Source organism: Manduca sexta, chromosome 22 (assembly GCF_014839805.1).
Source record: "Manduca sexta isolate Smith_Timp_Sample1 chromosome 22, JHU_Msex_v1.0, whole genome shotgun sequence".
In the NCBI taxonomy this organism is placed as follows: domain Eukaryota; kingdom Metazoa; phylum Arthropoda; class Insecta; order Lepidoptera; family Sphingidae; genus Manduca; species Manduca sexta.
The window spans coordinates 13,049,324-13,063,899 of record NC_051136.1 but is presented as its reverse complement, the minus strand read 5'-3'; the positions used below and the strand labels follow the sequence as shown (position 1 = coordinate 13,063,899).

The window sequence follows — 14,576 nt, the reverse complement described above, 5'->3', positions numbered from 1 at the left end:
GCAACACCAAACACTGGTTTCCGGATCCTGTCGGTATTCGAGCGTTTGGCACCGCATCCAGTCTTAGGAATATATTAATAAATATTGTTCTAGACTGGGAATTGCAGACAGACGTTCGTAAACACTAACGTATTGAATTCATTGTATTGTAATATAATCCAGTACTAATGCTATAATAATTCTATTGGTAAATGGATATGTTTATAGAAGTATGTGATGATTCATTTTGGGAATTGTTCTATTCAAGTATTACCTTAGAGATACCACCACCATTTCACCTTTGTTAAGCTTTGTGCAGTCATTTTTACACCAACAGACCCTGGCTAGATAAACTTGGGTAAAGAGGTCGACCAACTCCAAGTATACTATGACCGCGTAGCGAATCTTTTCAATTCTTTAATGGAGACAAACTGGATTATCGGAGATTTTGAAACAAGAAATTGCTATTAAGTCAATTGGGATTCATCATCATTGGCAATTAATATCTACGTGAGATGATTAAATAGCACTCGTTAAAAACGCGAGGCACGCTGCTGACTTATCAGATCGATCCTAGCGACCGAAACATACGTCCGCCGTTTAGCAACGGATTTCTGTATTTGTATATAGTGGGGGTAAAATGGTGTAATTTCGCTGAACTTTGAGCTTGCTAGCTGTTCAAACCAGGCGATTAGGAATTTGATTATAGTTCATTGCAATCTTTTAGATTTCTTAACTAATAAAATGTGGTTGATAAGATAAAAATCACAACATTTTCATGGCGCATCTAAACTATCAAATTATAAAATATTTATATCAACATTTTTATGATTCTTAAAAACTATCACTTACCGAAAAGACAGAGTAGTCAGCGGCCTGTAAGACTTATGGCTGTTAGCATCAGCCATAGGCGTCCCCCAAAAATCATCCAAAAACAACTGCCTCAAAGAATTGCTTCCTACGACATCACCATTGGTAACAATAGCTGGTATATCATCATGGACGAAGTCACCATTCAGACTGTTGACGTAGCTGAGGACTGCGGTGGTAGTAACCATCGTGTAGATGGCCAGGTCGCTGATGGAGCTGGGCTTCGGGCTCTCCTCACGGACCGTGGTTAACGAGCGCCGCTTCATCTTGGGGCTGTTGCGCAACTTGATTATCACATTTCTAAATCTACACATCTGAGCGGTTTATCTGGAACAATAGAGGTTTTATTATTAAGAATGCTAGTCTTATTAATATTATTAATTGTTTCAAATGAATAACTTAACTGTTGAACAGAATTTGATATAATTTGACACTCACTAAAACCATACCCTGGATAAGTATGACTAATCTTTCATCCCGGCAAATATATTTTACATGGACAGATCCGCGAGCAAAACCTTGTTTAATATAAAAAGATATCAAGATTATATTTTAGATAATGAGGAATAAATAGACGACGAACTTTTAATAAATCCCAAAAATTTATATGAAATTCTTGCCTAATTTATTTATTTAATAAGTTGATGAACTTCCTCGTTTTAATAATATATTACTGTAGCACCATTAGAGCTGAATTTTCCTCTTCTTAATGTAGCCTACTTATGCTTATCGGTAACTTCCCTCCGTCGATCAAGATGAACAGAAACTGGATAGCATGGTTTGTATTTTGAGAAAAGCCTTGAACAAAAGCTAGTCTGATTTAATTATAAACTATGTTCAGAATTAACGCATACGCTATTCCTAATCATGCTTTTGTAATAATTTTATTCGAGACTTTCACACAGCCAGACCCGCGAAGAAAAGCAAGTAACATAAAATCGGATTGAAACGCCGAAGAGAAATTTCATCAATATCTATTCGTGATTTAAGGCTGAAATATCTGATTTTTCACCGCGCCACAGCCAATTAGGGTCGGAGTTGAGAATTTATTGACTTAAAAGTAAAACAAGGATCTTCAGTTTGCGGGTTATGAATTTTATTGTATTATATTGGTGTCGTGGGGATTTTGTGTTGAATAAAACTTAATCTTAGGCGATGATGGAATAGTGTTATCTACTATATTGAAGTTGTTATATATTTCAACTAGCTTTGACTCGTGGTTTCGCCCGCGTGATGGAGTTTTTCGGGATAAGAGTTCTGCTATATATTTTCCCGGACTAGAAAGCCTATAACCTTCCCAGGGTCTTGAACTATCTCTATAACAAATTTCATAAGAATCCGTTAAGTACACATGGAGAAAATTGATAACATACAGGAAGACACGTTTTGGGGACTTTGTTTTATAATATGTTAAGATTACAGGACGTTTTAGTCTCAGTTAATCCCTCTAGATAATAAAAAATAACAAATAACTTTTAACGTTACGTCTTCTTAAAAATGTTAACACCCATCATAGCTTTTTAAAGTACTAAACTCTGGAGTTACCACAGTTGTTTTAACTCGTCAAAACTACATTCAATACCTGATGAAAATTTTACTTCTACCTTTACGTTTTTAGCGGCGATAGCCAAGTTGGGTGTGGAACGGACTGCCGAGACGAAAGTCCGCAGGCTCAAATCCTAAGGGCACACACCTCTGTGTTTCCAAAAATGATATGTTTATTTATTGTGAATTATCGTTTGTTTAAACGGTGAAGGAAAACATCGTAAGAAAACCTGCACACCAGAGAAGTTTTTTATAGGAATTTTGAGGTTGTGTGAAGTCTACCAATCCGCACTAAGCCAACGTGGTGGACTAATACCTAACCCCTCTTAGTAGTAATGGAGAACTCTATCTAGCAATAGGATAGTATATATAATACAGGGTGATATTATTTATTACTTTTTTACCCAAGTTACATTCACTTCATTTTGTACTATAAAATTCCCAAAATAAAATTACAAATACCGTGAGAAACGTAAAGAATTCCACCAGGCCGCACGCACGAGCCGCATCGCTAATCTAAATAACTATTTTTCAATATAGCAAGCAATATCGCTGCGTTATGAATTTTTGTCTGGCCTACTCAGAAGCGTTGTACGTGACCGTAATATTATATCGGAGAAAGCGGCCGACTGCGACCGAGGTTCTGTATTTTAAAAAGATTTCTTGGGAATGTTTGAAATGATGTAGTATATGCTTTATTCTTAGACATGCAATTTTGAGCTTACTTTTCTTAGGAAAGGCGAGATTACCGCATTCACAGCAATGGCGACGGGTCAGTATAACCCGATTTCTGCCGGCTTCCCTTATGGAGAACCTAATTACCATTAGAACGATTTGCAAACTTATATGAAGTGGCAAATTCCCTTTCGACAAATCTGACCGCTACTGATTCACAGCTAGTCTCAAACCCAGATTGCTAACGTACTACTTTTATAATATAGTTTTAAGAATCGATGTTAATCTTGCATTTTATGGCTATAATTAACAGTCAACCGACGTACGTATGTCCTTAGCCATTGCTTTTATCACACAATGTAAAATATGAAGTAAATTTATTTGTGCAGATTTTACATGAAACCAAGAAAATGACGCTTAATTTTTTTCTTTATTTCTAAGTACCTTAATAGGCTCAAGTTCTTTAGTGAAATATTCTAGTCTGACATTAAATATACCTCCAAGTAATTGTATTTAAAATTGTAAGAACACTAATTATATTCGATGTAACTTTAATAACAACCCTATTTCATTTGTGTAATCATTTATTAATAATCTTCTTATATTTGAAAATAACCTTTGTCTGCAAATGAGACATGTTAAGACTTGTATAACACGCTGTCAAATGAGGTTTAGTACTCTATTTTGAAATTCTTATGAAGAACTCTAACAGATGCAGGTTTCATCGCGATTTTTTCCTAGTAAAGTGATACACTTGTGACTTCAATACGTGAATGACTTCAAAATAATCAGAAGCCCCTTTAGTCCAATGAAGCTTGATTCAACAGTCTAATTCATTTTTAAGGTTATCGTTGATTTTAGGTGCTTGCATTTATTACATACAAACCTTATATTATTATTCACTATTATGTTCGTACTAAGTGCTGCTCGCGGCTTCGCCGGCATGAAAAGCCTTTCTCGCTACAAAAATCCCTAAAACACTGTACGATGCCAACGCACAGCAGTTTTAAAATAATATATAAAATTTCATATTTTCCCATAGCAGCAAATTCCCAGGATGCCATTTTAAGCGGCGATAGCCTAGTTGGGTGTGGAACGGACTGCCGAGACGAATGTCCGCAGGTTCAAATCCCAAGGGCACACACCTCTGACTTTTCTAAAAAATCATGTGTGTATTCTTTGTGAATTTATCGTTCGCTTTAACGGTGAAGGAAAACATCGTGAGGAAACCTGCACATCCGAGAAGTTCTCTATAGGAATTTCGAAGGTGTGTGAAGTCTACCAATCCGCACTAGGCCAGCGTGGTGGATTAAGGCCTAATCCCTCTCAGTAGTAGAGGAGGCCCGTGCTTAGCAGTGGGCAAGTATATAATACGGGGCTGATATTATTTTATTATTATATTAATCCAGGTCATGATGTACCCATGTGCCAAATTTCATCCAAATCCGTTCAGCTGTTTCTGTGTTTACTTCTAACAAACATTTTGCCAAACTTTCACATTTCTAATATTAGTAAGATTCAATTAATTATTCTAAAAACCGTTCGAGTTGCCGCTAGAACCCTAAACACACTCATCGTGGAATCCGTCGTTCCAAATATAAATATTTCGAATTTGCGGCGCTCACCGTGGTTGAACGTAAAACGTGGCTGCTTCGATATTATCTACGTTGGAATCAAGCAACGCATGAGATACGTATCGAATGAGCGGCAATAGTCGCCACGTTTATTGGCTTTCGGGATAGGTGTTTATGGGATACATTCTTTTATCCAGGTACATCGGCGGTACGATCGATATGTTGTCGAACGGGTGATGTAATATGCACGATTCATTAAATGTTTTATACCCACACGTTTATCTGCAAAAATGTTCGCCGCGCCAACATTAGTTCTGCGATAAATGACAAGTCTATCGCAATATTGAGTCCAAAAATGCAATATATGTCTTATACAATGCAATATAGTAAATCGATAATAATATCTAGACCAGTCAGGACAAAACTACGATGGTGTTAGAAAAAGATACACAAATATTATCGTAAGATTCGACCTCTGAAACTCTGAATGGCTATATACTCTATAACTAAATCAAAATTACTATATTCCGGCGACGCTATAAATAAACTAAATAGGAAAAAAATGCTATATTTGATTGGCTTTTCAAATTCCATATTATACTACCCACTATCACAACAACGCCCTAATATCACAGCTTATAACTTATTCATGAAGGATAAACAGTTCTTACTGATCGATAAATGCACACGTGTTGTAGGCATGGCGTTTTCGGACGCCATCTTGTGACGTCACAGCTAACAAGACAAGGCTGTACTTTTATTGGTTTAATTGGCCTTTTTGCACAGCATTAGGCAAAGGGAGTTATATTTTGATGATAAATCATCACCACTGGGCATGAGGACCTCCAGAATCAGTCTATGTATATCCGGCTCAAACAGGCCGACACAATTGTATCATCTGGTGAGGGATAACCCTCTCATCAATCGACCCTCTATTTGGACTCCTCCGCTGCCTACCAGGTGTAGTTGGGTTACTGACATGCCATATGAAAAATGACATACTGTTACTTCTACCGGTGCGTTAGCTTCCTTAAGAGAAAGACCTATAAAAAAGAAGGGAAATTGGAGCACTTGTCTCATTTGAGGAGTGACAGCATAGTTGTTCTGTGAACGTCGATTTTTTAGGCGAATTCCCACATTGAACAAAGCAATATGTGCATAAAATGGAAGAAGTTCCGTCTAGCATCAAACTGATATAAGCTCGAATAAGTATTGGTGTTCAATTTACAACTCTGCCTCCCGGGAATTAAAATGAAAAAAAAAAACTAGATTCCAGAATTTTGTGAAATATTTTTTTTTAACTGAAATCAGCAGAAACGTATCACGTTACCTCTCTTAAATTTAAGATGCAGACTTCAAAGCAAAAATAATTTCGTGGCTTCATGAATGGACACTTCATATAACAATAAACTTCGTCTAAGATTTATGCAAACGTATCACCACTTCAGTTAAATATAAATGTGTCCTTTTCAAAGGACCTTTTTGGTGACTCCAGACTCGATCTAGATAATTTCAACACAAACTCGTCTCGTGGCGTTTTAAAATGAAAATATATTTTATCCAAAGGGTTCTTTGATTCACTAAACATAAAACTGGATGGGTTCGAATCTCGGGTTGGGCAAAAAATAATTGTGGCTGGGCTTTTCCATAGAAATTACTCAGTCGCAGCCCGGAAACAGGAACATTGAAAGTAAACTATTTTTTGGATTTTATTGTGGTTTTAATTATTTTAGTTTTCTCTCTACGTTTCGAAGACTTTGCAGCCTTCATGGTCATGGGGGGTACTGAGGTGTTGTTCATCCGCAAAGTCATATTTACCTAAATTTTACAATGATACAACTTTTACATTTTTAGCTGTTGGTGGTCCGATCTACGCAGAATGAGCTCACAGTGAGATGAGAAATCATTACGGAATCCGGAAGTTAGCGGTTTGATTCCGCCGTGCCTCGGAAAGCACGTAAAACCGTTGGTCCAGCGCCTGATCTCTCTCCGGTCATGTCGGATTGCCGTCTAACCGGACTAAGAGAGTGAAGGAACAGAGAGTGCACCTGTATATTACTACATTTGTACACTATAATATCTTTTGCGTACCAGGTTGATCTCCGTTGAAATTCAGATAGAAAGGATTCATAATGAATAGTGACAGGATATTGTAACATAAGAAACCCCTATAACTCCGTAACGCGTGATATGAAATAACTGACACGTTTCTATTTACATATTCAGAATTTTATATCAACTATATTATATTTGCTTGTAAATTGAATTCGTAACAAATGTCATTTCATAATATATGAAGAAATATTACAATTTGCCGAGGCTGTTTGTAAAAATATTTTTATTTATAGCATAAATGTATATCCCTTGATTTCTATCTTGAACACTGAATAGCCATTTATTTAATAAAGAAGGAAGAACATTTCTACCGCCAAGCAAGAGTGTGTAGACACTGTTGTTTCGGTTTGAAGAACATTCTAGCCAGTGTAATTTTTGAACATAATAAGACTTAACATCTCATGTCTCTAAACGGCGAGCACAGTGGATTACCAAACAATACTTTTTAATTTAAGGTGGATGTTTTACTGTTTATGGGCGGTCGTGTCGCTTACCATCAGGCGAACGGCAAGCTCGTCTTGCCATTCAAAGTAATCTATATCTATACTAACAATAAATCTGTAGAGAGGTCAATTCTGTACATGAAATATATTTCCAAAATAACTATCAGGGGTGATTAGGGATCGATACTGATGCCAAAATGCAATTAGTAAAATTTTTGTCTGTCTGTCTGTATAACCGTTATAGAAACAAAAACTACTTGACGGATTTTAACGAAACTTGGTACAATTATTTGTCGTACTCCTGTGCTGGTTATAGTATACTTTTCATCACGCTACAATTAATAGGAGCAGAGCAGTGAAGGGAAATGTTGGGAAAACGGGAGAAGTTACTCCATTTTTTGCTTTCCGCCGCGTGTGCAACCTTAATGGTTAAAGCTACACAGAAATCATGTATGACGGAAATGTTCTCCTTAAAATTATGTAAAAATATCCTCCGACAGCATATGTCTATCTTTTATGGCTGACTCACAATAACACCTGTAACTCCCGATAGCTTAGCAGTTCAAAGCTTTCTCATTATATTTGTCTACTCTTACGTTTATAACACTCTCAGTCATCCCTAATTAAAAAGTTAATATTATTAAATATTCCATAAAAAAGAATCATAGAAATCGGTATAGAAACACCAAAGTTATACATGAAATACGCTAATAATAGGCCATCATGCGTGAATACTGAATCATGCTATAAGGATTATTTTTGTATATATATAAGGTCGCGAACGCACAGGCAGGCGGCTTGCTTGGCACCTAGAGGCTAGCGAATCACCTAGCAAGTAGCTTCGTAAAACGAACATTCTCGAACGTTCGCGACCGGCTGCATTTTTGAAGTCCGAAATCCACGCGGGCGGAAGCTAGTATAAAATAAAAATGTAAAAATCTAATATTTTCACAATGAAACACGATCAGGCACAGTATAAACAATAATTAGACCAGCTAATTCGCAGGTAGGCGCCGAATTTACGGCGTGTCGTAGCTTGAACATGTTTATTAGGCTCATAAAATTAATGGACGTGCGAGCTGATGTTGCTCATAATTTCATCCGATATTGTGGAAAAAATTGTCATATTGTAGATCTTCCGTCGCTAGTTAGGAGTGTATGAGTTAAATTATTAGTAGTTACTTACTCGATTATGGTGAAGGAAAACATCGTGAGAAAACCTGCAACCTGAGAAGTTCTCTGAGAATTTCGAGGGTGTGTGAAGTCTACCAATCCGCACTAGGCCGGCGTGGTGAACTAAGGCCCAATCCCTCTCAGTAGTAAAGGAGGCTCGTGCCCAGTAGTGGGACAATATATAATACAGGGCTGATATTATTACATTTTATATATACTTACTCGATATGATTCATTGTCCTTCAGGAATGTATATTCAAACATCTTTTCTTAGTGATTCTATATTGTATAAGGAAATCCTGTGCAAATAGTATGTCAAAGAGGATATATGCTGGCCGTTAAAAAGATTTAAAAATTTAATTTAATTTCAATATTTTGTACGATGTGTAAATCTTTAAGCCTACTCCTGATGAGCTTCTGCCTTTGTTTGAGCAATGAACTTCCGTATCTGATGATTATGATCATGATATTCACATACACTCACGCCCTTTATCTCAAAAGGGTAGGCAGAGGTACGACTGGTGCACCCACTTATCGCCGCGTGTATTCTGTCCCATGATGATAAGAGCACAATTTCCAGACTCCGAAAAATCACGACATGGAAAAATATGAAATATTTTTATTGGCGTTTTGCTATTTCATGGTAGATTGAGTGACCATCTCATGAGTACAATATTTTAGTATAACAATCTTCCAAATATCCGCTCTATAATCTAAAAACTCTTTGACCGAATCACATTTGAACGTAATTCGATACTACGAAGCTTGTGCAACCGCAAATGCCATACAAGTTTACGGCGTATCAAAACAAAACCGCACCGATAATCTGATAAAGCTTATAGTGACATAGTTCCGCCATTATCGTAGAATATTTTTTAGCCTCACTATTATATACAGTTAACCACAAAAGTGAAGAAATTCAAACTTCAAAGCGCTTCTACGGGTTTATTTCAATTGCTTTTTTCTTGTTTAGGTTCTATGGGTTTATTTCAATTCCTCTTGTTTAGGTAAAACAGAGTTAACTAGTTAGTTAAAAGACGATTTGAGATTTTGAATTTGTTAACCTACTTTTATGGCTAATTGTACACTTAACCTCAAATAAATACGCGGATAAAAACCTTATGTATATACTGCTGGTAATTAATATTTTTCCTACCAACGTCAAGATCCTATGTTTATTTGGGACTGCCCTCAGAATAATAACTAAAGCCTGAGGGGCTGACTGTACGTAGATTTTTTTATAAAGATTGGTAGACAGAGATGTGACCTATCTATCATCTGATTTTGACCACCGTAATCATTATAATCAGAATACTTGAAAATTATTTTGAAAGCCAAGATACTTTACCTACTACCCTTAATTTTAATTGTTATTGCAATGGAACAATTGAGTTAAAAAAACACTTAACTAAAACACAGAATGAAACGAATCTAAAACAGGTATCTTGTATGCTGGTGACGCGCCCTAGATATATTAATATATAAAGCTGAAGAATTCGTTTGACGCGCTAATCTCAGAAGTTACTGAACCGATTCTGTTTTTTTTTTCACTGACAAGATTAATCATGAGTGCTATAGGCTACTTTATTCCAAAAAAATTACACGCGGGCAGAACCGTAGTCAAAAGATAGTTTGTAACAAAATCCTATATACTTACCTTTAGCATACCCTAGGGAATCCTATGTAGCATTTGAGTTAACCTCAACTTCCGTATTCCCAGTTTCTAGGTATCGAACATTCGAGAATCAAAGAAACTGAAGTAAATTACATTAGAACTGGCGGATAGAAATGGGAAGGAAATCTCGTTGGAACGATACCGAGGGGACGACTGCAGAACGACAGACAGTCTAAATTTGTTTTATATTTAATGACAGAAACTGATTATTTATGCTTTTGAACTGTAATTCGTGCTAACTGTAATAGGATTTGACTTATTTTTATTTATAACTTTTATAAAATTTGTACGTCGTATAAATTCTAAAACAGAGGTAATCATTGATATGAAAAATACATTATTTATAAGCCATTGAAGTTAGGTAGTAGAGGTGAGTGTCAAAACACAAGGGACGATATACTTGCATGTGACGTCATCGGAATAGAATGCGTGGGCAAGAAAGAGATGGAGCGATATCCTCACTTTGCGCCCACTTCTACACGTAGTAATATCTGGAATTTGAATTTCTGCCTCATTTCTCATCGAATTTTAATGCTGTCTTCAAAGAAGGACATTGTTTTTGTACTTCTTTCTTTTACTGATTAAAAAATGCACAAAATCAAATATAGTCGAATGGGTATTTGACTATGTTTGACTTAGTGCATTTTTCATATTACTTAGGGTTATATTTATCATTATAATAGGGATATGAGAGTATTGAAATAAAAATACTAAATGAATCTTTTAGCGACGATTTGTTAGATTTTAATCAATTTTGACACGTACAAATATTACGAGGACATTACAGCCGTCATCGTCACGGGGCAGAATGAGGTGTACGATGTTTTTTTAAAGTATATAAATCGCGATAAAATCCGAAAAATAGTTTTCATTTCTCATCATGAGATCATGCAATCATTACAAAACTATAGTTTTTGAAAATTATGATTGTGTGGCCACTACTCTTACATTTCAACAATTCACACTCTACCTCATATCACGCTACACACATGACGAAAAGTGAGTGCCCTAGTTACACCTCTGCCTACCCTTTCGGAGATAAAATCGTGATATGTGCGTATATGTATGTGTGTATGTATGAGAAATATAGAGTATGTGAAGTGTGTATAGAACACATAAAATGTAGAGCATGAACTACAAACAAAATATATTAAAGAATTCAAAAATATTAAAAAATTAAGTCTGAATTGACAGCCGAATTAATGCTTATGTTTGGACAGTCGAGATACCAGGCTGGCTTAATGAAGGCTTTGGCACTGTTACCATCAATATGTTATGGACGACAACTGAGTTATGTATACGCCGGACCTTTACTGAAATCATCGTATCGTAAGCAGTAATAAATAGCAAACAACTTGAGCACACTATCGTGTGGTGGGGATTTATTTTGTTAATTAATGCAGTTTGCGAACTTTACTTAATGGTGCATTTATTTTTTATTAGAACATGATAATCGTAATAGGTAATTAGTATTATCTACGGAACATATTTGGCTACCGCGGGTTTTGGTTGGTATGCCGGTGCAGCGTGTATAAGGTTAGGAACTCGATCCAATGCTCGCTCGAATGATATTATACTGCCGAGTGTCGACATTGGGCCGCAAGACCGGTGAAACCAACATAACCTTTCTACTCACCCTCCATGCTGGTAGCAAAACGCGTTCTTTCCCCGAGAAAAAATGGAATATATTACGTAAAATTGACTTTGCTCAGTTGTAAAGTTATTTGTATGATTTTTGATAATAATAACTAGCATTCAGGTTTTAATCTAAGTATAATTATGTATCTTTAATTATTTAAGAGATACTCCAGAAAGACTAGTCAGTCAAAGGTATGATGTAACGTAATCTGTTTTTGTTATAACATGTATAAAATCAAAATGTTTTATCACCCTTGATCTGTTGAAACCCTACGCGGTAATGTGGTCGAGCTGTTTGCGGACTATTTTACCCATACACGAAGTGCAAGCGACTTGAGCAAGCAGAATTCGATGTTGTAATACATTATTATTATTTAATAAGTCTTGGTGTGACAGTAATGTTTCGTATACAGACTGACATGCTATAGTTTTACACACATAAATTTAGAAATGTCAAAGGTGCCTTGGCGTTTGGAACTTGGAAACTAGGCTGTCGCCGCCTTAAACGAGATTATCACGATGTGTAATAGGAATAGTTTAATGCGAAATCTCGAGTCGCACGTCAGCCGTCAATATGATAAGAATCCGAACAGCTACGAGTGTAAGGCATAGTTTGAAACCAATAAGAAATGCCGACGTACTCGTTTTGAACATATTTATAAACTTCCTATCAGTGGCAAAGCGTCTATACAACCCGATTCTTACCGGCTTTTCTTTTAGGTTTATTATCGTTTGTCTTTGTTTTTGCTGTTAAATTGGCCTTGATATATTAACTAAGGCAATTTTTTTGCCTTGGATTACCTTTTGTAAGATTTTACCCTCTTCCACTGCTCCCTTAATTTAGAATGAGGTATTGCATCAGCCATTAAGGGAAATTAGAGAATGCATTTCTAATATTACAATTAATAAAACAGATCACTGAAAAATAAATATAACATTTCTTTGAGTGTTTTTCATTTATTAAGTAATATTACATTCCGTGCAATAATTTACTATGATTATTGGTTTTAATCAAGGTTATATATGCAGCTTTGACCAAAGAGGTGAAATGGGTTTTTAATTTTTGAAATAAATCAATTTTATTATTTATTTTGAATCTTCCAATGTAACTGCCGCATATTTTCTAAATTATATAAAACCTTTTAAAACTAAAACAAATATACCACTTAAACGGAGCTATTTGAAAAGAAACGTGTTGCAGAACTAAAAAATATAGTTGCGAAGATGAAACAATCGAACCGAAGCACAATAGCGTGTCAAACACATCCTGCGCCTTTCACAGATAGTATCTACTGGACAGTACTCGGCCGTTGATGTTGAGAAAAAATAGTTTTATACGCCTCGACTAGCAAATTACTTGCCCGATATTAATTTAAGCGACTGCCCAGAATAATAGTAACGCCAAAACTTAGAATTAGGAAGCATTGTGTTTACTATTTCGTTCTTTTTTTAGGCACAGCAAAATGACTGATGTTGAGAGAAAATAGTTTATACGCCTCGACTAGCAAATTACTTGCCCGATATGAATTTAAGCGACTGCCCAGAATAATAGTAAAACTAAAACTTAGAGTAACAATGCATTGTTTTTACTATTTCGTCCTATTTTAGGCACGGTAAAGTGCACCTGATGGTAAGTGGAACTGTTGTAAATAAAGTGTCGACTGACGAAAGATATTTCTCGCCAGTCAAAACAATTATCTAACCTGTTAGTTATAATGGACAATAAATCCACTAGCTTCAATATGCTTATAGACAAGACAGTATAATGATTAGCGAAAGATAAAGCGATAACAACGAATTGCCTCATATAAATACATAACAAAGAGCCTTTCATCAAAAAAAGCTCCGTGCAAACCAAAGTATCCCCTATTTTTAATTTTAGATGATATTTGTATTTTTCTTTTTATAAAAAATATTTTTTTTTAATTGAAAACTCACTTTATATTTGATCGAATTGGTATAATGAAAGCTATATTTTCATTTATAGGTATATCAAAAGATACATTGCTCACTGTCTCGCTTGTCTTTCATTGATCATCATTTACCTTTATTCCAGTCTCAGAGCCCTGTCTCTAGACATATCTGGACATTATAAGAAACGAAAAATTTCTCAGGATTATGAAGACGGTATTATGTTCCTTACTAGGGTTTTCGTTTTAAAGTCCTTGCTAAATGTTATCGCACACATCCAACAACCAGCTTGTTTCATCACCCGATTCTTTTCCACCTCACCTAACCCACTACAATGTGCATCAACGAAACATCACATTCCACGAACAATTTGGCATAACTTTAATACTCATATGTATCGGAATTTGTATTATTTAAGATTTTAAGATGCATGTGTCATTCGTGTGTTATATAACAAATAAGTAACTTTACAATCGATCGCGATCACACATAAAAACCCAAAATCCATAAAAGCAATTACACGTCCGAAACACCAAACAATCGTAACGTTACCGTCGAAGATTTAGAGCCGATAAAAACACCGGTATTTGATTATCTGCGAACGGACGGTCCGGGCCCTAGTTTAGTGGTCAGACCCTAGTTTTATGACACTTGTGGCCGTTTAATGTGATTAAATGAATGTATTTAGCGATAAGGGCGCGTTTTACTCGTGTCCTCTTTATTAGGCAGCTTTATTTGCTTTTGTGGTCGTGATTTTGTTTGTGTAGTATCGGGTTTGGTTTTATGTTATCACATCTTTAGAACTGTTATGATTTTTGGATTTGGTTTCTGCATTATATCAATTGTTAGGGTAATAGTATATTATTATGGCTTTTGTGATTGCTATAAACACACTGAACATTTGACAAATCCGTTGGTAGTTAAAACTTGTACTGGTCGGTTGGTTGGGTAAAATATTTGTAAAAGTATATCTGTGAT

The 14,576-nt window shown here is 35.7% G+C and overlaps 1 protein-coding gene across 1 annotated transcript in view; it reads right to left on the bottom strand.

Moving 5' to 3' along the window:
• The window catches only part of LOC115442029 (protein O-mannosyl-transferase TMTC1), a 156,978-nt gene that overhangs the window by 85,778 nt on the left and 56,624 nt on the right, over nucleotides 1-14,576 (bottom strand). The window contains exon 2 of the mRNA XM_030166979.2: nucleotides 832-1,176. Coding sequence (XP_030022839.2) covers nucleotides 832-1,163 — 332 coding nt within the window. The 5' untranslated portion in view covers nucleotides 1,164-1,176. The remainder of the gene's footprint in view (nucleotides 1-831; nucleotides 1,177-14,576) is intronic.